Genomic DNA, 22219 nt, shown 5'->3' with positions numbered 1-22219 from the left:
TTCATGTTGGGCATTCACACATCAAATGAGTATCAAACTGACAATTTTAATGAACAGGCTAATGTTTCCCACTTCCCTAGAGCTTCCAATGTCTTCAAGTTCACATACTTGACAAATGAATAACCAATTACCCTCTAGCTCAGTGTTGCCTGATGATATAAGTAGTAAGGCAGACTAGAAAACTATCACCTCCACTGTCAGTAGTGACAGTTTATTTAAAATGTTATGAGCTCTCTTAACATAATTCTCTTAAAGATATATTAGCATACCAAGTATATACATCAAGTCCAAAACCACAGAACTCTGGACACTTCAAAGCTAACACTTCAAAACTATTCCTAAAATTCCTTTCTGCTTTTATCTCCCATGTCCAATCTGTCAACAAGCTTGGTAATTAAGTTCATTGAAGTCTCCTTCTAACTGTCCCTTCCTGATAGGTTTCACTCTTCTTATCGAAGAACTTGTTATCTCATGCTTGAATTATTATAGATTTTGATTGGACTAAGGTCCATCTAGTCAAGGCAATGGTTTTTCCAGTAGTCATGTATGGATGTGAGAGTTGGACTATAAAGAAAGCTGAGCGCTGAAAAATTGATGCTTTTGAACTGTGGTATTGGAGAAGACTCTTGAAAGTCCCTTGGACTGCAAGGAGATCCAACCAGTCCACCCTAAAGGAGATCAGTCCTGGGTATTCATTGGAAGGACTGAGGTTGAAGCTGAAACTCCAATATTTTGGCCATCTGATGCGAAGGGGACGATACAGGATGAGATGGTTAGATGGCATCACCGACTCAATGGACGTGAGTTTGGGTAAACTTCGGGAGTTGGTGATGGACAGGGAGGCCTGGAGTGCTGCAGTTCATGGGGGCGCAAAGAAAGAGTTGGACACAACTGAGCTGAACTGAAGACCTTCTAAGGGCTTTCCTGGTGTCTAAGATGGTAAAGAATCCGCCTGCAATGCAGGAGACCTGGGTTCAATCCCTGGGTTGAGAAGATCCCTTGGGGAAGGGCATGACAACCCATTCCAATGTTCTTGCCTGGAGAATCCCCATGGACAGAGGAGCCTGGTGGGCTATAGTCCATGGGCTCACAAAGAGTCAGACAGGACTGAGCGACAAAGCACAGCACAGCAGCAAGACCTTCTAATCTTTGTTCCATTCAATCTACTCAGCAGACTGAAACTAGACTAATTTTTCTAAATCGAGCTTCTAATCACTTCATTATCCTTTCAACAATATACAAGTATTTATAAATAAGTATATTTATCTTCCAGGCTCTGGTATCAAATAAACATGAAACCCCATTGCTAACCAATCCCCCAAAACAAAGTTTTTGTTATTGGCAAACAGATTGTCACAGTTCCTATGCTTGCTGTACTCAGGAGATAGAAAAAGGAATGAGTCCAATTTCCCTGACCCATCCCCTGACTTCTGAAGCTGGAATATCCTTCACTTCTACTCCTTGTTGGTATAACGGAAATGGTTTGAGCTTTGGAATCAAACAAACCTAGGTTCAAAGCCATCGCTTACTAGCTGTGTAACCTTAGGCTGGTTGACTTCTCTGTACTTCTATTTCTCATTCATAAAGAGTGAAGAGTAACACTACTTCTCAGATTTGCAGAAATATTGACAATCACATATGTAGCATTTAACTACCATGAGCTAGACAAATGGTATATTCAGTAAATATTCCCTATCCTCCCGTACATAGTTGGAACCCATCCTTAAGTTCCACTTAAACAACTCTCTTTGAACAATGCTCAATGACTTCAGTACAGTGTCTCTGTTAAACAACTTTCCTTAAACAATCCCCAATGACTTCAGTAGTGTCTCTGTTAACAGTCAAAATAAAAACCATGTGTTTATCTCTTAAAAAGTTAAACATACACCAACCCATATGAACCAGCGGTTCCACTCCTAGGTATTTAACAAGAGAAATGAAAACACAAGATCATGCGGATGTTCATATTAATTATAGTAACTGGAAACAATCCAAATGTCTATCAACAACTGAATAGATAAATAAAATTTGTATACTCGTGTAATAGAAGACTACTCAATAAAAAGAAACAAATTACTGATACACTGGACAAAATGGAACAATCTCAAATTCTTCCGGCTGAGTGAAGGAAGCTAGACACAAAGGACTACATGTTATATGTTTCCATTTCACGAGTGAAGGAAGCTAGACACAAAGGACTACATGTTATATGTTTCCATTTCACATAAAACTCTAGGAAATCAAATTTAATCTATAGTGATAAAAAAAGTCTATCAGTGGTTGCCTGGAGCCAGGGCTGGGGAGAAGAATGAACTGCAAAGGGCATAAGGAAATGTTTAGAGCTAATGGAAATGTTCTGTATTTTGATTGTGGTGGTAGTTTCACTGGTATATGCATCCAAAAGCAATCAAACCGTACACTTCAAATGGGTGACTCTTTTGCATGTACATTATATCTCAACAAAGTTGAATTTTTAAAAAACACTTGCTTTAGAATGTGATGTATTTTACTGCTTGCCTTAGTCCAATGAATCCCATCTCTAGCCTAGGTTTAAGTTCTTGAGAGCAAGATCCAATCTTATATTCCCTTTACATTTCTCCCAATGCTCAGCACAGAAATCCTGTGAATAAAAGCAAGTTCTTCTTAATCTTAGAAAGCAGTGTCTTTAAATTTTAAGAATTACTTGAGACTCTTGTTTAAAATGAAGATTCCTAGACCATACTCCCATAAATTCTAATTTAAAATGCCTGGAGTGGCATGGGAACCTCCATTGGTTGATGTGACTGTTTTTTCAATAAGCAACTTGGACTCAATGCCAAGTGATTCTTGAACTACAATTTGAAAAACACAGCTACAGAATCTCCTATATGAAAAACACCAGTCTCCAGACTGAGCACTCCAGCATAGTGTTCCTGTGCTGAAGGACTGGAGGAAGCAGCCAGATAAGCTCTCCCCTGGGCTTGAAGACCAGTTCACTGTGATCATACACGTAACTGAAAAAATTCTACCAAGTCCAGGACCAAATAACTGGTCCCATTAATTTTAATAATTAAAAATGAATCCTCTTTCCAGACGGCAAAGCTTCTGCACTTATTCCTGTTGACTATGCTCACAAGCTTCTTCTTCTGCCTACTTCATCCTGTTTCTAGTGCAAAGTGTAAGAAATACATTAAAGAAAATAAGGTCTATAATTATCCAACAAAACACCTCTGAACAACTATTATATCACCAATGAATAGTCCAGTGCTGGTCAATTTTTCCTGACAATGAAATAACAAGAGATTTGAGCCCTAGACTTCAAGTGAACAGCCATCTGTCTAGAACAGCAATGACAGGACTCACCTATCAATTACTAAATTGTAGTAATTACTAGGTGGCTCACAACGAACAATGAAGTCAAACATGAGAAATTCCTCTCTCGAGATAGTAGACTAGATGAATACCATAGAGCTTCTCTTTTCATGGAAAAACGGTAAAGAACCTATAATTAAGATAAGTATTGAATACTTTGAACCCAACATAGGGGAATAACAAAAATAAACTATTGACCAACTTCCTTGTGAATATAGATATAAAAATCCAAAATAAAATATAAGCAAATCAAACATAGCACTATATCAAAAGAATACTTTTTTAAAAAAAGAATGTTTTTTACCATAATCAAGTAGAGAATGTTAAAGAAAGGCAAAATGATGAATAGAAATTGATTAGTACATTCATCGCTGTTTGTGAGTCAAAGGAAAATACCCCTGAATAACTGGATAGATATTATTAAGGGCTTCCCAGGTGGCTCAATGGTAAAGAATCCTCCTGCAATGCAGGAGACAAGGAGACATAGGTTCATTTCCTGGGTCAGGAAGATTCCCTGTGGAAGGAAATGGTAACCCACTCCAGTATTCTTGCCTGGGAAATGACAGAGGAGTTTGGCGGGCTGCAGTTCATGGGGTCAACAAGAGTCAGATGTGACTTACTGACTAAACAACAACTACTAAGGTATTTTTTGGTTTAAGTTTTTTTTTTTTTTAAGGTTATTTTGATGTGGACCATTTTTTAAGTTTTTACTGAATTTGTTACAATACTGCTTCTGCTTTATGTTTTGGTTTTTTGGCCCCGGGGCATATTGGGCTTTAGCTCCCCAACAAGGGATCAAACCCACTGCCCCTGCATTGGAAGGTTAATGACTGGACCACCAGGGAGTCCCAATTAAGGCATTTTGAAACGTTCAACATCCATTCACAGTCACAGTTAATATGAAAACTACTGGGGAATAAAATGCACAAAAGTCCACAAGTGATAAGTGTAGTGCTCAGTGAACATGTGAACACACTCAAGTAACCACCACACTGATCAAGAAAAAGCAGACCTCTTCCTACCTCTGTCAGTCACTCAACTAGCCTTTGAACCAGCTGCTGCCCATCACACGTTTCCCAGAGAGCCAACTGCTACTTCTCCCACTTCCTCCAACTGTTTACTCAAAAGTCATCTCACTGTGGCTTATGTACTTAACCACCTTATTTAAAATTATAATTGCATTTCAGTTCTAGAATTCCCAATTGCTTTTCACCAACTTTTATTGGTCCACTCCCTAACATCCTATATTATTTCCTTATTGAGTATGTTTATTGTCTATCTCCTGCCACCCAGGATCTTTGTCTGTTTTGCTTCCTGATATGTCCTAAGCACCTAAAAGAGAACCTAGAATGTGCCGGAAAGTGTCTAGAAAAAAAGGATTGAGTGTCTAGAAAAAAAGGATTGAGGGATACAAGCAGACAGGAGAAGGGAGGGTAAAAGGGCAGTATGGCTGGATGTGAGAAAAGGAGTATAAACAACAGGGTTTATAAACAGGTACTATCTTTCTAGCATATAATCTGGCAATATCTAACAAAATTTCAAATGTGCATATTCCTTAACTCAGTAATTACACTTAATGGAAATACATTAATTCAACTAATATATATTGAGCAAAGGTACTGGGGATACACAGATAAGCATTTTCCCTACTCATGAAATTTATGACCCAGAGATAAAAATAAATATTAAGCAAATAATCACAGTTCCAAGTAAGTTATGAAGGAAAGGTAAATACACAGAGGTCCATAAAAGAATATATAATAGGGGAGGAGAGGTCCATGTGCACATTTACAGAATTGAGGAAGTTATGATCATAATGTCAAAATAATAAAATAAACTTCTTGTTTTATGAGGTTATATACATATGTTATATATGTAAATGGGGTTCTCTGGTGGCTCAGCTGGTAAAGAACCCACCTGCAATGCGGGAGACCTGGGTCCAATCCCTGGGTTGGGAAGATCCCCTGGAGAAGAGAAAGGTTACCCACTCCAGTATTCTGGCCTTGAGAATCCCATGGATTGTAAGGGGCTTCCCTGGTAGCTCAGATGGTAAAGAATCCACCTACAGTGTAGGAGACCCCGGTTTGATACCTGGATTGGGAAGTTCGCCTGGAGAAGGGATAGGCTACCCAATCCAGTATTCATGGACTTCCCTGGTGGTTCTGACGGTAAAGAATCCACCTGCAATGTGGGAGACTTGGGTTCAATCCCTGGGTTGGGAAGATCCCCTGGAGGAAGGTATGGCAACCCACTCCAGTATTCTTGCCTGGAGAATCCCAATGGACAAAGGAGCCTGGCAGGCTACAGTCCATGGGGTCACAAAGAGTCTGACATGACTGAGTAGTTGACTAAGCACAGCATATATATAAATAAACATATGTTTTATATGTTATATTCTACAATTAGATTATAACATATAAAAATTGTAATTGTAGAATATAACATAAAAATACATTTATTTATATATATAACATATATATATAAAACCTCATAAAACAAAAGCTTATTTTATTTATATTCCACAATTAGGTTTTTTTTTAATGCATCAAGCAAAATGTTCACACCACAACCACCACCACCATCTGATTGTTTCATTCTCCTGCATCAAGTCTTTAAAGGCTCCCCATTGTCTTCAAGGTAAAAATATAAACAGCTTGCTGTGGCATTCAAACTCTTCCTGACATGAGCACTCTGTGCCTCTCTGGCCTCATCTCTGACCCCTTCCTTACTCTTTATCTCCTGCCTTCAAGCCATTCAGAATACAGTATACTTGAGGGATGCTTTTTCTTAACTGTTAGTATGTTTTATTTCTTTATTTATTTTGGCTCTGCTGGGTCTTCAGAGTGGTGTGAGGGCTTCTCAACTGTGAAGGCTTCTCTGGTTGAGGAGTGTGGGCTCAGTAGCTGTGGCACAGGGGCTCAGCTGCACCACGGCCTGTGGGATCTTCCTGGACCAGGGGTCGAACCTGTGTCCCCTGCACTGGCAAGTGGATTTTAAGTGATGCTTTTTCATCTTGGTATCCTAATACCATAACTCTTTCCTCCTTTCCTTGACTGACTCCTACTCAACTTTCAAAACTCAGTTTATTTTGGAGTTTTGTGGGGTGTGGGGAATGGATAGTTATAGCACAGGAGAATAGTAGGGCAGTGAAATTATCCTGTATGATACCATTAGGGTATATATGTCACTACATATTTGTCAAAACCCATACAATATGTAGCGATGTAATGCACAACATGAAAAATATAATTAATATCACTGTACGTCATATATGAAAGTGGTTAACAGTAAATTATGAGTTCTCCTCACAAAAAACTTCTTTTATTAATTTTGTATTTATACAAAATGATATTCACCAAACTTATTGTGATAATCATTTCATGATGTATGTAAGTCAAATCATTATACTGTACACCTTAAACTTACACAGTATTGTATGTCAATTATATCTTAATAAAACTGGAAGAAAAAAAAAGGAAAAATCCCATCGAATATACAACCCAAAAAGTGAACCATAATGAAACATATGGACTTTCGTTGATCTTAAACTTTTTTTTTTCAATTTAGATATTTCATCTAGGAAGATATTCCTAACCATCCCAGATTTGGATTAAGTTTTCTTTCTCTACACTCCCCTACCATTTACATATCACATGGTACTAGTTACCTATTTCCTCCTCTCTGGACTTGAGTTCACTAAGATCAAGGACTTTCCATTTCTATACCCTCTGGTGCCTAGCATGATTATTTGCATGAGGAAGAGGAGCCCAATAACAGTGTAATGAACAATTCTATCAAATGCTGATATCTACCATAATTCTGTCAATCATGTTTTATCAATCAAATTCATTTCTTACCACTTTTACCAATAAAATCTATAATAAGAAGCCATAAGATGACCATGCTTTTATGGGAATAACAATTATGCAATTAATATATAGCAGCTAATTTATGCCCAGATTAGGCACTTAAATTGAATGTTTTAATCAAATAAAACTTTGATACACTAACCTGACATTTTTAACCTGCATAATTGCCTAACATAGTAATTGAACAGAAATGATAATAAGTTGATGCAATGACTGCAATAAGCCACATCAAATTTTTTCTGGAAGATGGCAGTTTAGAAATAAATAAGTGAGTCAGAAGACTGCAATTAACATGATTTTTATCAGCCAAACCATATTGTTATAGTCTCTCTCTTTTCTTTGTTAGTTTGCCAACACCTATAATTAGCATCAGTATCAACTGTTTCCACCAATATCACATGTACAATGTAAAACTCATCACCCACTCTTACTGACAGAAGTCCTAGGCCCACTGCGCTGCCCTACTACTAAAATAAGACTCCCTACACTCTAGGAGTCTGTAACTAGCATATTTTCCTGTCTGAGATTCCTAGTCCTGAACTAGAGGTACCAGAAGCTATGGACTGATCCTTTACTCCCACGACTCAGAATAGACAATATGCCAGCCAGTAAGAGGTTCCTTAACTAAGACTGAGGGAATAGAGTGGGCTACATTTTGAATTCTCCCTTCATAATTTTCATTTATCCTACTATGAATATCTTAGTAGGATACATCAGTACATTCCAATTAGCTTCTTCAAAAGTCATCTCTAAACTCACCTCTTCTGGAAAGTCTTCCTGAACAAACTACATGTCATTCTTAACCATTTGCTTCTTTGCCTCCTTAATATTTCCCTCTCTATTTCCAAGGTATCACTATTCCTCAGATAAAGTGGTAAGTAGTGGAAGAAAAATGGCAAAGAATGGAGATGAGCTAGACTTCTGCTTCCTGGGATCTGAGAAATAAGTGGGTAAGGGGAAACTGATGAGGTGGGAGAATCTACAGAATAGAGGCCAGGTGTGAATGCACTCCTGCTTTCCTGCAGGGCATGTAGTCCTTGATAAATAAATGAAAGTAAGTGATGGCTCAGCGGGTAAAGAATCCACCTGCAATACAGGAGACACAGAAGATCCCTGGATCAGGAAGATCCCCTGGTGGAGGAAATGGCAACCCACTCCAGTATTGTTGCCTGGAAAATCCCATGGACAGAGGAGCCTGGCAGGCTACAGTGCAAAGGCTTGCAAGGAGTCGGACACGACTGAGCACACATGCTAATGGCCTCTAATCAGCGACATAAGTTTGCTCTCAGGCTTCCCTGGTGGCTCAGACAGAAAAGAAACTGCCTGCAAAGCAGGAGACCAGGGTTCGATCCCTAGATTGGGAATATCCCTGAAAAAGGGAACTGCTACCCACTCCAGTATTCTTGCCTCGAAAATCCCACAGACAGAGGGGCCTGGCAGGCTACAAACCATGGGGTCCCAAGGAATTGGACACCACTGAGCATTCTGCTTCCACTGTTCACAGAAATACATCTTTAGTTATGGCCACCAATTTTTTTTTAGTATAGTTGATTTACAATGAAATATTAATTTCAGCTGTACAGCAAAGTGAATCAGTTATACATATACATATATCGACTCGAGTGGGTTACCATTTCCTTCTCCATTCCTCCCATATAGGTCATTACAAAGTACTGAGTACAGTTCCCTGTACTACATAGCAGGTTCTTATCAGCTGTCTACTTTTTATACAGTAGTGTGTACGTGTCAATTCCAAATTTGTCCCTGCCCCTCATATCCCCTGGTAACCATGTTTGTTTTCTACATCCATGACTGTATTAATATTTCTATTCTGTAAGTAAGTTCATTAGTACAAGTGTAAATCTAGTCTTGCTTGTGGTAGCTAGAGAAACGGAACTAATAGCAGAATTGGCAGTATCTGCCCAGACTTCTGTGTTTGGCTGTATCTTGCAAGGGAATTATACCATCATCTATACAGTAATAGGCAGTAATCTAATCTTCCAGGTGAGGAATATCTGGTTACATATATATAATGGCCTATTTCCCTGCCTCCCCAAACAGGTAGAATATTAAAAATAAGACAAATCATAGCATGGCACCGGACAGTTTTAGATGAAGACCAAGAATCATACAATATAAGAGGAATATTTGAGTGTGGTGCAGACAAGGGATACAGTACGTCAAGCCTGATGGCTTAAGCATAGTGGGAAGCACTAATATCTCATGCTTCTTAAGGATCAATAGTATCAGCATGATGGATCACCAGGAAATACAACACTAACAGTTGAAAAGGAATGGTTCCTAGAAGTGAAATTACTGAGTTAGAAAGGTTGTACTAATTTACACACCCTGACAGAATATGTGAGTACTCATCTCATCAAGTCCTTGCCAGATGCTGATTCACTTTTGATTCATTTCTCAGTTGCAGCCAGTGATACTGTCATTGATAATACAGTGGGTGGGCAAAGCAGACATGTAAAAACTGAATACAGCAGAAAGTTGCAGAACTTAGTAGTCACTTGGTGTGGCAACACAGTGTGCTACTGCATTCCTTGACAAGACATAGGTATAAATATCCTTACTGAAGACTGAAGTTTGAATACCTTGATTTCTAAATACAATCCCCCACTAAAAGAAGCCAGGGCTCATTGAAGAAAGACTTATTCTATGACTGAAGCAGAAAAGGACAAGGTGAGCCTGGAACAGCTTATATCAGGAAAGGAAGGAAATGGCAAAATAAATAAATAAATAATGGGGTCACTCTGAATTAAGGGGACTATGACAGACCAAACTTGGGACAATCTGAGCAAAGAGAATGACAGAAGTGAATTCATGAGTCCACAGTGATAGTCATAAAAAAGGAGGGTAAGAGAGGAGGAAAAGCTTTATAGAACACTGACAGTTACTCAATGTAAAGGAATTAGGAAACCAACATTTTGTGACCACCAATGTAATAATAAATTTAGGCCATAATCATAATAGATCCTAAAATTAATGGATGAAAGGTTACAAGAAATAGGTTAAATACACACAGTCTCAAAGTACTACCTACCTACCCCCAGTATTTTACTTATTAATTACAAAAGGGAAAAAAATACCTTAGTAGTGGAGAAATATAGAGAACATCATCTGAACTAATAATTCTGGTTTTTCCAGTAGTCATGTATGGATGTGACAGTTGGACTATAAAGAAAGCTGAGCACAGAAGAATTGATGCTTTTGAACTGTGGTGTTGGAGAACACTCTTGAGAGTCCCTTGGACTGCAAGGAGATCCAACCAGTCCATCCTAAAGGAGATCAGTCCTGAGTGGTCATTGGAAGGACTGATGCTGAAGCTGAAATTTCAATACTTTGGCCACCTGATGCGAAGAGCTGACTCATTTGAAAAGACCCTGATGCTGGGAAAGATTGAGGGGAGGAGAAGGGGACGACAGAGCATGAAATGGTTAGACGGCATCACCGACTCAATGGACATGAGTTTGGGTGAACTCCGGGAGTTGGTGATGGACAGGGAGGCCTGGTGTGCTGCGGTCCATGGGGTCACAAAGAGTTGGACATGACTGAGCGACTGAACTTAACTGAACTAATAATTAACATAAGGGACAAACTCACATCAGCTTTGTAGTAACCAGAACTAATTATGAAGAAATAATCTTATCAATCCAAATTTTAGGGAATTCTGAAAGACAATTTAATTGGATCCTTGTCAGCTGTCCAGCAGAATGGCTATGTTGATGTGGAAATAAACAACTTTTGAAGAGGGCAATTGTTGGTGAAGTGAGGTTACACTGTCCCTTCTCCTGTTTCTCCTCTCTGAATTCAAGTGAGGAGAAGTTCTAAGATTCACAAAGACTGGGGGTGCTTGCAGAAGGGAAGCCAGACAGGTCTACATGGGTGGAAGAATTGCTGATCTGAACCCTGTATCTACCTAAGTAGACAACAAGAGGACTGAATAGAGGAAGCAGAGCTGGGAGATAGAGAACAGAAGGAAATTGCCTTGGTTTCTCAGATCAAGAATAAGTGAGCTCCCTGAGAGTCAAATAAATTTTGTGGAATATGGTTGAGCCTGCATGCATGCTAAGTTGCTTAGTCATGTCCAACTTTTTGCAACCACATGGACTGTAGCCCACCAGACTCCTCTAACCATGCAATTTTCTAGATAATAATACTGGAGTGGGTTGCCATGCCCTCCTCCAAGGGATCTTCTCAACGCAGGGATCAAACCCACATTTCTTATGTCTCCTGCATTGGAGGCGGGTTCTTTATTGCTGGTGGTGCCTGGGCCTGAGCTGTCCTGTTACTCTCCCCATTCAAAAAGTCTCTATGTGGTAGGATCCCAGCAGCAGCAAGCTAAGTACATCTACTGTTGGAAGAAGTCAGTAGTGTAAGAAAGAGGCTGAAATAAAGCAATCTCTCGCATCCTTGAACTGGACCCTGAAGGGTACAATGAGGTAACTTCTGGAGGGTCACAAATGGACCCCAATGAGAGAGCAGGTATTCACCTACCCAAGAGAGGACAGGAGGAATCAAGCAGTAGCAACCCGACAGGCAACAACAACCACCAAAAAGAGACTCAAGACCTCTTCGAGGAGGACAGATGTTATTGTTCTTAGAAAACACAAATATCTTGAGAATCTCAGTGTAAGTCTTACCTGTCCAAGAAGACTGCTCCAAATACTGACAGTGTGAGAATAAGACACTGGAGTGACATGACTGTTCATGCATAGGTATGTCTTTGTGTAACAGCATTCAATGAAACATCCCAGGTCACCTCCAGTACACAGAAAACATTTGAGACTTCTCTTAATCCTGCTCAACTGGCTCCTCTGGAACCAGAGTCTCATCTGCTACTTCCAGAGAGCCAAGGATTCCTTCTACAGCATGCACAACTTGTTGGAGCATAGGAATCTCAGTGAGAATCCACTGGCCTAGACAGGCACCCAGCCATTCCCTTTCCAGGGTCCTACTGTTCACTAGTACCACCCAGAAAGTAGACATAAGGTCCCAAGATGTCTACTCTGGTCACCTTCTTTATCTCTTCTCACTCAAGTCAAGCAAGGCTTCTCTTGTTCAGGAAAAGGGAGATTAAGGTGAATCTCTACTTCCTCCCATAATATTTATTCAAAACATTTTGAACATTCCCCTCAAATCCTAGGCTTTCAGTTACTAAGGTCAGGAACACCATTTCTTCAGTTCTTGCCTTCCATATCTTTCCCTGAAGTAATGGCAACAAGAACTGACAATAACACAGGGGATAAAAGATATGTGGAAATAATGTAATAATCACCCTATGACATATCTACACATATCACAGTTACCAAAGGAAAATGAAATATCCTAAAATAAAAGTGAATGCCAAGTGTTATTACTGAATGTTAAACTCACCATCAGAAAAGTTTGGAAAGAAAACATTGGAAAAAATATATAGTTCACCCCAAAATTTTTTAAGAATCTCATCATTTTTAAGACATAATTGGGGCCAGAGGAACTTTCATATCAAAGATAAGAAAAAGGGTTTCTTTAGAGGAGTAGCCCAGTGATTTCTGAAAATATTTTGTGGACATGTCACAGTGACTGCAAAGAACTGACCCTAGCAGAGAAAACAGAAGAGGGACCATCCACATGAAGAACTCTCAGGACTAGGAAGCTAGTTCATGATATTACAGCTAAGAGTTCTAGAGGTTATTTAGACCAACGCTCCCATTTTATGCATCAAGAAATTGAAACAGACAATGGAAAGACTTTCAAAATCACTCAGAGAGACAGCAGTAAACCAACCTCTAGAACAAGAATCCAGTTATTCCATTCCTCTTAATAACATTTAACTATTAAAATTAATACATTGTTGAATATTTAGAAAATGAAAGAAATGCAAAAAGGGATTTAAAAAGTCCCCACATGTCAAAGAGAAGTTTGGTTAGTATTTTAGTGTCTCTCTAGGTATTCTCCCCCTAACTGTATAGATATATTTATAATAAGTATATTAGCCTGCTCAGACTGCCATAACAAAATACTATAGACTAGGTAGTTTAACAACAGAAATGTATTTTCTCAGTCTCTGAAGGCTGAAAACTTAGAGGTCAGCGTTCTAGCAGAGTTCAGTGAAAACTCTCTTCCCAGCTTAGAAATGGCTACCTTCTTGCCATATAGTCTAATATGGCAGAGAGCACAGTTGTCTCTTCTTTTTAAATAGATAGCAGCCTTATCAGATTAGGGATCCATCTTTATGACTTCATTTAAAGTCATAATGACTCTCTCAATACAAACACATTGGGAGTTGAGGCCTCAATATACGAATTTCAGGGGGACAAAATTCAGCTCTAGCATTCTGCCTCTGGTCCCCCAAAATTCACATCCTTAAAACATGCAAAAGGCATTCATTCATTCCAGCATCAATTCTAAAGTCCAAAAACTCATTTAAATATCAACTAAATTAGATATAAGTGAGAACTTCAGTTATGATTCATCCTGAGGCAAAATTCCTCTCCAGCTGTGAACCTGTGAAACCGAACATGTGCTTCCAAATTACAACTGTGAGACAGAAGGATAACCTCACTCCACCAAGAAGAGATAGGAAAGAAGTGACAGGTCTCAAGCTAGTCTAAAACCTAGCAAGGCAAATTTCATTAGATTATGAGGCTAGAGAATAATTCTCTTTGGTTCAGTGACCCATCCTCCACTGGAGTGGCACTGTCACTCCCACAGCTCTGCAGAAGGGCTCTGGCCCCATAGCTCTCAGTGGTGACCACCCTCTGAAACAAAAGGAAACATCTCTGTCCCCTGAGCCTGTGCTGAGAGTGGCAGCCCTGATATTCTCCAAATCATCTCTGGGTCACTTTTGCCTTTCCTCAAGAACAGCACATGTTCACAGTCAAATAACTCTATGATTGAGTCTTGAAGAATTCAAGAAATCCAACAGCCTTCCTTCATTCCATCCCTCTTTCTCTGTCCCCTTTCGTTGAAACTGGCAATGTCTCTGCTGGTATAAATCCATCTCTATTCCTGGCTTCTGCTGATGGCTGGTTAAGTCCATGAGTCATACCATGATCTCTTTAGTATTTTCTTCAGAACAAGATTTTTTATTTTTCACAAAATACAGGCTAAGGATAGGCTAAGAACTGCCAAATCTCCAAACTTGAGTTCCTTTTTATTTAACAATTTCATCTTCAATTCAACTCTCTCGTCTGGCATTTTACTATAAGCAATAAGGAAGACCCAAGTCATATCTTCTTTATTTAGCTTAGAAATCATCTCTACCCAATTTGATCACTCATAAACTGTGCCTTTCACAAAACCCTCAAACAATTCAGCTAAGTTCATTGCCAAAAGGATCACCTTTCCTCCACTTTCCAATAAACCATCCCTCATCTGCATCTGACACTTCTCCAGAACATCCCTTAATATCCATTTCTCCCAACAGTCCCTGAACAACAACCCTGTTTGCACCTCAAAATTCTTCCAGTCTTTATATCTATTACCCAAACTTCCAAAGCCGCTGTCACATTTTTAAGTATTTGTTACTGAGCACCCCGACTCTCGGTACCAAAACCTATACTAATCTGCTCAGCTGCCATGACAAAATACCACAGTCTACGCGGTCTAAACAACAGAAATTTGTATCCCACAGGTTTAAAGTCTAGGAAGTCCAAGATCAAGGTGCCAGCTGATTTGGTTCCTGATGAAAGTTCTCTTCCTGGCTTGCAGATGGCCACCTTCTTGCTCCACTGCCCCACAGAAATCTCTAAGGTTATCAGCCCTATCAAATTAGAGCCTCATTCTTACATTTTCAATTAACCTTTCTCATCTGCTCACAGGCTCTATCTTCAAATACAGTCACACAAGGGGCCAGGGCTTCAGCATATGAATTTTAGGGGTACACAATTTGGGGTGTATAGCAAAAACTCTTAAATTATATATGTATATATACATACCTATGTATATGCATATGCACATACAGAGAGTAAGAGTTGTATATTTTAATTTAGTTTCATGAAAATTTCCCTATTAATCAAAGCATAATATTCAAATCTTATGACTATTATATTTACTGTTGCTTATTAAGTCATTTTCAAATTTTGCTGTTTAAATTTTTGAAATGAACATCTTTCTATACAAATCCTTGTCGGTTTCTTGATTATTTAGGACAAATTTCCAGAAATTCAACTGCTGACTCAAAGGTTGATTTTTAAAGCCTTTTGGTACATATTATCAAATGGCTTCCCACAAACCTATACTAGTATATACTGCCATCTACAGTAGATATTATAATTAGAATGAAAATATTTTTCTAACTGAAAAAAAGCCAGTGTCATAAATGACTAAAAAGGGAAGTTTTTTATTAAAGGAGATTAAAGATTCAGGACAACTGAGTAAAAATGTGCAATTCTTGATTAAACTATATGCTGGTGTAAGGTAGGCCTATGAAAACACTTGGGGGACAACTGGGGAATTCTTAATATTGACTATATATTATATATTATTAATATATGTAATCAATGTTAAATTTCTTGATTCTAATAATGGTATTTTGGTTATGCAAAGTGTTCTCTTAGACGACACATGCTGATGTGTCATAAAGTCTGATGCTTATATTCAAATGATTCAGAAAACACACATGTATATTTTTATGTATGTGCATATACAGACAGAAACGGAAAACATCAGTAGGGAGGAAGGAAAGCAAATTTGGCAAAATGTTAATCACTGAATCTAGTAAAAGGTAAATAGGTATTAAATGTACTGTTCTCTCAACTTTCCTATAAGTTTAAAATTTTTCCAAATAAAAATATATTAGAGAGTACTCAAAAGACAGGGATAGGCTATGCATATAAAACAAATTGGGCTTCCCTGGTGGCTCAGACAGTAAAGAATTAACCTGCAACACAAGAGACCTGAGTTCAGTCCCTGGGTTGGAAAGATTCCCTGGAGAAGGGAATAGATACCCACTCCGGTATTCTGGCCTGGAGAATTCCATGGACAGAGAAATCTGGTGGGCTACAGTCCATGGGGTTGCAAAGAGTCCGACACCACTGAGCGACTTTTCACTTCACTTCACAGAAAACAAATGAGCTGGTAAACACATAAAAAAGGTAAGAGAATTCATAAACGCTGATTATTCGTATCCTCTTATTTCCTCCTGCCCTCTAAGTATTTGCTCTTTAATCACTTGAACTGCATTTCATCAAATGGAACCAAGAAGGAATGGAAGAGAAAGCTCAATCATTCCATTTCACTTGCATTAGCCATCTTGGAAAAAGACTTAAAAGATTAAAAACTCAAAATTATTTCATTACAATGAGTTTTGGAAATGACTTAGAAACTTTAATTCACAACTTAGTATTCAATTCAGATTCTTGTCTCCCATGACTCTAAATGCTTGATAAATACTAGTTCCCAAATGGGAAAAATGAAAGTAACAAATCATATGTAAAATAGGTGTTATTTAAATAAAGAAAAAGTACTGACCTCTGCCAGTGGTCTCACTTTTATCAGGAAAGTAAGTAGCCAACAGAATAGAAGACAACCAATGGATTCACAAACCATGGATAGAAATTCCTCTTCTCAGAAACAGTATGAACTAGTGTAACATAGTAGTTCAATGCAAGGGCTATAGAGTCAGACTGTTTGTATCTGAGTATGTACTTCACCACTTACTAGCTATGTGATCTGTTACAAATAACTCAATCTCAGTTTCCTCATCTTAAAAATGAGGAAAACAGCAAAATCTATGTCTTAGGGTTGCTGTGAAGATTAAATAAGTTACTACATTTTAGCTCTTACAGCAGCATCTGGCATACTATAAAACCTCACAATATGTTAGCTGCTACGGTTCTTATTATTAGTAGCATTACTACAATAACTACTACCACTATTACCAGGACTATCAACCTGCCATTGGTAAGAGTTTGGCAGTGATTCAGAAACACTACAGCGACACAAAAGAAACAAAACAGGCACAGCCACCCCCACGAGTTGAAAAAGTGAAAGGGAACTGATTTCCAGTCAGTCCTTTAGTGTCTCCTCAAGCTATTCTGGGAGAAACTGAAAAGATACCAATATACCAACAATGTACAGCTCATTTCAAAAAGGAATTTGTGTGGTCTGGATAAGTTAACCTCAAAGGAAATAACAAATTCTCTCACTCAGTTAATCATTTATCAAACTTTACTGAGGCTTACCTGAGTTACTCCCAGGTGGCTCTAGTGGGTAAAGAACCTGCCTACCTAGGTAGGAAATACAAGAGACATGGGTTCAATCCCTGGGTAGGGAAGATCCCCTGCAGGAGGAAATGGCAACCCACTCCAGTATTCTTGCCTGGAGAATGCCATGGACAGAGGAGTCTGGTGGGTTACAGTCCATGGGGTCACAAAGAGTCAGACACAACTGAAGCAACTTAATCCACACACACATATTATGTTATCAGGTGTTGAACCAGATGTTAGGAATACAAATTTTGGCCTTTAAAAATTTTGCATTCTTGTCAAATAAATATATATAGATTATAACATATGATGGCTATATATATACAGGATACAATGGGAGCAGAGAAAAGACCTAAACTAGACTGGGGAGAAGAAGCTAACAGCACAAAGAGTTTCCAGAGGTGGAAACTCTTAAAGGGCAAGAACAGATAAATGGGGACTGAATGGGAAAAATCATTCCTCTAGGGGTAAAAGCTGGTAAACAGAGAAAAAAAAGTCTCACTGCCCTACCTACAGCCACACAAAAACCAAAAGATCTCTTCTTAAAACTAATGGGGAGACAGCCATTGGGAGGATGGGCCTGCGTAAGGTGTATTTCTGGAATATCTTCTGTTTATACATACCGTATCTGTCCAACCTCCCCAACTCAAAAATAAGCCACATTTGGAGAACTGACAGAAAGCTGTTTTTAAGAAGAGATTCAGAGACAAATTTCTCACTTACAACACTGGGCGGCAGCAGTAGGCAATTGCTTCCTCTGGCTTTCTTCTTGACTAGAATACTAGAGGAAGAAAGGAGAAAAAACAAAACAAAACATAGTAAGAGGCCCAAGTAAAGAGGAAGTGGGGAAAAAAAAACATAGCTACCTATAAAAAGGTTTAGCATTTGACTGGAGTCAGATTTCTTATCAAACAGAAACAGATCATCCTGCTGTTGATTTTCCTGTGTGATCCTGACATACAGGCCAGACTATCAGATATGGCATTGGCCCAGTGTGATAAGCTAAACCAGGAGAGCAGAAAGTTGGCTCTGATCAAGGTCAGCTGGACACCATTCTAGCTCTGCCAGGCAGTGGTGGAAGGCTTTAGTCTTAGAAGACTTAGAGGACTTAGAAAACTCAGATAATGTATAGATTTCCCCATCTGGGTGATGGAACTAAAAACCTCTCTGAGACTTGACTTTTCTCCATCTTTAAAAAGAAAAAAAAAGTTGTTCTTCCCTCACAAGATCCTGTGGGAAGTGAAATCACTTATGTAAGCATGCAATACAACATCTGGTATTTACTAGAGTCTCCTTCCCAGTTATACTCTAACCTCCCCAACACAACTCACCACTATCACCACCAAAAAAACAGACCACTGAAGCCATAAAAAGAAAGTTCTGTAAAAGGAAGCCAAATTAAGTTCATGTATTGAAGATGGGCAAGATTTAGAAAGGCAAAACAAAAAAGCACAAACAAATTGACACAGGTACAGATAGTCTGGAAGGCAAAATGGGTTTGGTTCAGAGCCCTTTGGAGGACTGGAAAAATGTAAGTCCACATGATTCAGCAATTTATAAAGGTAAGTTGGAAATGTGAGTTTTCATCCTGACTCTGCCATTTATTAATAAACTGTAGATTCTGGGCAAGACAGAGCTTCTCAAACACTGAAGGTGTCATCCATTCAACAGATATTTCTTGAGTGCTTATTATGTGTAAGGCCTTATTCCAGGCACTGAGGGAACAGAAATCACAGTAAGGAGTTTAGACATTAGTCTATTGAGAAGCTGTGTGAAGTTTTAAACACTAGAGGGGTATGACTTGATTACACTTTAAAAATCACTCTGGTTGCTGTGTGAGAAGAACTGTAGGGAAATACAGGGAAATAAGACTAGTTATTGGAATTATTCAGATGAAAGTTGATTAGTGGCTTACACATGAATGTTAGTGGTGAACGGCATTTCAAGTGGTTGGATACAAAATACAAAACACTTTACATATATACTCTTCTATATAAATTACTTTACAAGCAACAAACTGTAATACGAATACCAGAGCCAGACAATGCTATTACTACCTCCAGTACAGTAAGGAGCAGAAGTCAAGCACAGTTCAAACAATATAATAGTATTAGTAAAACTGTCAATCATAAAAAAGTTCAAAACTTCCTAGAGGCCAAGCAACCCACTCAAAGTAACAAAGGGATTTGATTATAATAACTAGTATAAATAATGATGATTTTTATAGACAGTACACAGGCATAACAGTGAGGAAATCATAAAACTTTAAGCATTAAACTAGAAGAATTCAGACTTAATAGATGAAGCAGATATTTCCAGAAGACATGTATAATGACTTTCTTTAAGGTCCAAGCAGAAAGCTAAAGACCACCTACAATCTAATTAATATTGACTATGCCAAAGCCTTTGACTGTGTGGATCACAATAAACTGTGGAAAATTCTGAAAGAGATGGGAATTCCAGACCACCTGACCTGCCTCTTGAGAAACCCGTATGCAGGTCAGGAAGCAACACTTAGAACTGGACATGGAACAACAGACTGGTTCCAAATAGGAAAAGGAGTACGTCAAGGTTGTATATTGTCACTCTGCTTATTTAACTTATATGCAGAGTACATCATGAGGAACGCTGGGCTGGAAGAAGCACAAGCTGGAATCAAGATTGCGAGAGAAATATCAATAACCTCAGATATGCAGATGACACCACCCTTATGGCAGAAAGTGAAGAGGAACTAAAAAGCCTCTTGATGAAAGTGAAAGAGGAGAGTGAAAAAGTTGGCCTGAAGCTCAACATTCAGAAAACTAAGATCATGGCATCTGGTCCCATCACTTCATGGGAAATAGATGGGGAAACAGTAGAAACAGCATCAGGCTTTATTTGTTTGAGCTCCAAAATCACTGCAGATGGTGATTGCAGCCATGAAATTAAAAGACTCTTACTCCTTGGAAGGAAAGTTATGACCAACCTAGATAGCATATTGAAAAGCAGAGACATTACTTTGCCAACCAAGGTGCGTCTAGTCAAGGCTATGGTTTTTCCAGTGGTCATGTATGGATGTGAGAGTTGGACTGTGAAGAAAGCTGATCGCTGAAGAATTGATGCTTTTGAACTGTGGTGTTGGAGAAGACTCTGAGAGTCCCTTGGACTGCAAGGACATCCAGCCAGTCCATTCTAAAGGAGATCAGTCCTGGGTGTTCACTGGAAGGACTGATGCTAAAGCTGAAACTCCAATACTTTGGCCACCTCATGCGAAGAGTTGACTCACTGGAAAAGACTCTGATGCTGGTAGGGATTGGGGGCAGGAGGAGACGGGGATGACAGAGAATAAGATAGCTGGATGGCATCACCGACTCGATGGACATGAGTTTGAGTGAACTCTGGGAGTTGGTGATGGACAGGGAGGCTTGGCGTGCTGTGATTCATGGGGTCGCAAAGAGTCGGACATGACTGAGTGACTGAACTGAACTGAACGAAAAAAAAATCCATAATTTTTATCTACAGGAAATATAAGTACGGAAAATTAAAGGCCAATCTCATTTATGAAAATGGATGCAAAAATCCTAGATTATCAAACCAAATCATATGATAGTTATTCATCATATGTTTTTAATATTTCCATGTGAATATGTATGTATATGTATGCATATGTAAGAATGTTGACATATAAATGATGTATCATGACCAAAAGGACTTGAAAGGATAGTTCCATATCACCACATGTAGAGATTAAAGGAGAAAAACCATATGATCTACCAGTGCAGAAAAAAATCTTGATAAAAGCCCTTATTTTTCATGATAAAATACCTTGGAAAATCAGAAGGGAAAATAAGATTTTCCTTAAGCTGATAAAGGGTATCCATCAAAATTTATAGCAAGTATCATAATTCAAGACTCATGAAGCATTCTCTTTACAGTCAGGAAAAAGACAAGGCTTCCCCACTTTCTCTATTAAAAATTACACAGCATGTTTTACACAATGACATTTTTAAAATAAGAGGTGATCAAAAACAAGGAATGTCTGGAAAAATATCACAGACAAGAGTAGGCTAAGGAGACATGACACTTAAATGTAATACAGTGTTCTGTATGGGATAATGGTACTGAAAAGCGACATGAGAGAAAAATCTTAAAAAAATTTTTTTCAAAAATGAAGGATTTTTAGTTAATAAATATAAATATAAAATATTAACTTTTAGTTAATAATAACATATCAATAAGGGCCCACTAACAAAGCTAGTAGTGAAGGTGATGGAATTCCAGTTGAGCTATTTCAAATCCTGAAAGATGATGCTGTGAAAGTGCTGCACTCAATATGCCAGCAAATTTGGAAAACTCAGCAGTGGCCACAGGACTGGAAAATGTCAGTTTTCATTCCAATCCCAAAGAAAGGCAGTGCCAAAGAATGCTCAAACTACCACACAATTTCACTCATCTCACACGCTAGTAAAGTCATGTTCAAAATTCTCCAAGCCAGGCTTCAGCAATACATGAAATATGAACTTCCAGATGTTCAAGCTGGTTTTAGAAAAGGCAGATGAACCAGAGATCAAATTGCCAACATCCGCTGGATCATTGAAAAAGCTAGAGAGTTCGAGAAAAACATCTGTTTCTGCTTTATTGACTATGCCAAAGCCTTTGACTGTGTGGATCACAACAAACTGTGGAAAATTCTGAAAGAGATGGGACTACCAGACCACCTGACCTGCCTCTTGAGAAATCTGTTTGCAGGTCAGGAAGCAACAGTCAGAACTGGACATGGAACAACAGAGTGGTTGTTGGAAACAACAGGAAAAGGAG

At 38.7% G+C, this 22219-nt stretch overlaps 1 protein-coding gene across 3 annotated transcripts in view; it reads right to left on the bottom strand.

Annotated features, from left to right (window-relative positions):
- Positions 1-22219, bottom strand: part of UNC13B (unc-13 homolog B) — a 227491-nt gene that overhangs the window by 122126 nt on the left and 83146 nt on the right. For all 3 annotated transcript variants that reach the window (XM_088837952.1, XM_055426973.2, XM_055426974.2), the window contains one exon: positions 18146-18203. In XM_088837952.1, coding sequence (XP_088694078.1) covers positions 18146-18203 — 58 coding nt within the window. The remainder of the gene's footprint in view (positions 1-18145; positions 18204-22219) is intronic.

The sequence above is a fragment of the Moschus berezovskii genome, chromosome 7 (assembly GCF_049115385.1).
Source record: "Moschus berezovskii isolate FMDL1 chromosome 7, NW_MosBer_1.0, whole genome shotgun sequence".
Lineage (NCBI taxonomy): Eukaryota > Metazoa > Chordata > Mammalia > Artiodactyla > Moschidae > Moschus > Moschus berezovskii.
Note: the sequence above shows the minus strand (reverse complement) of the source record. Positions and strands in the feature narration are given on the sequence as shown.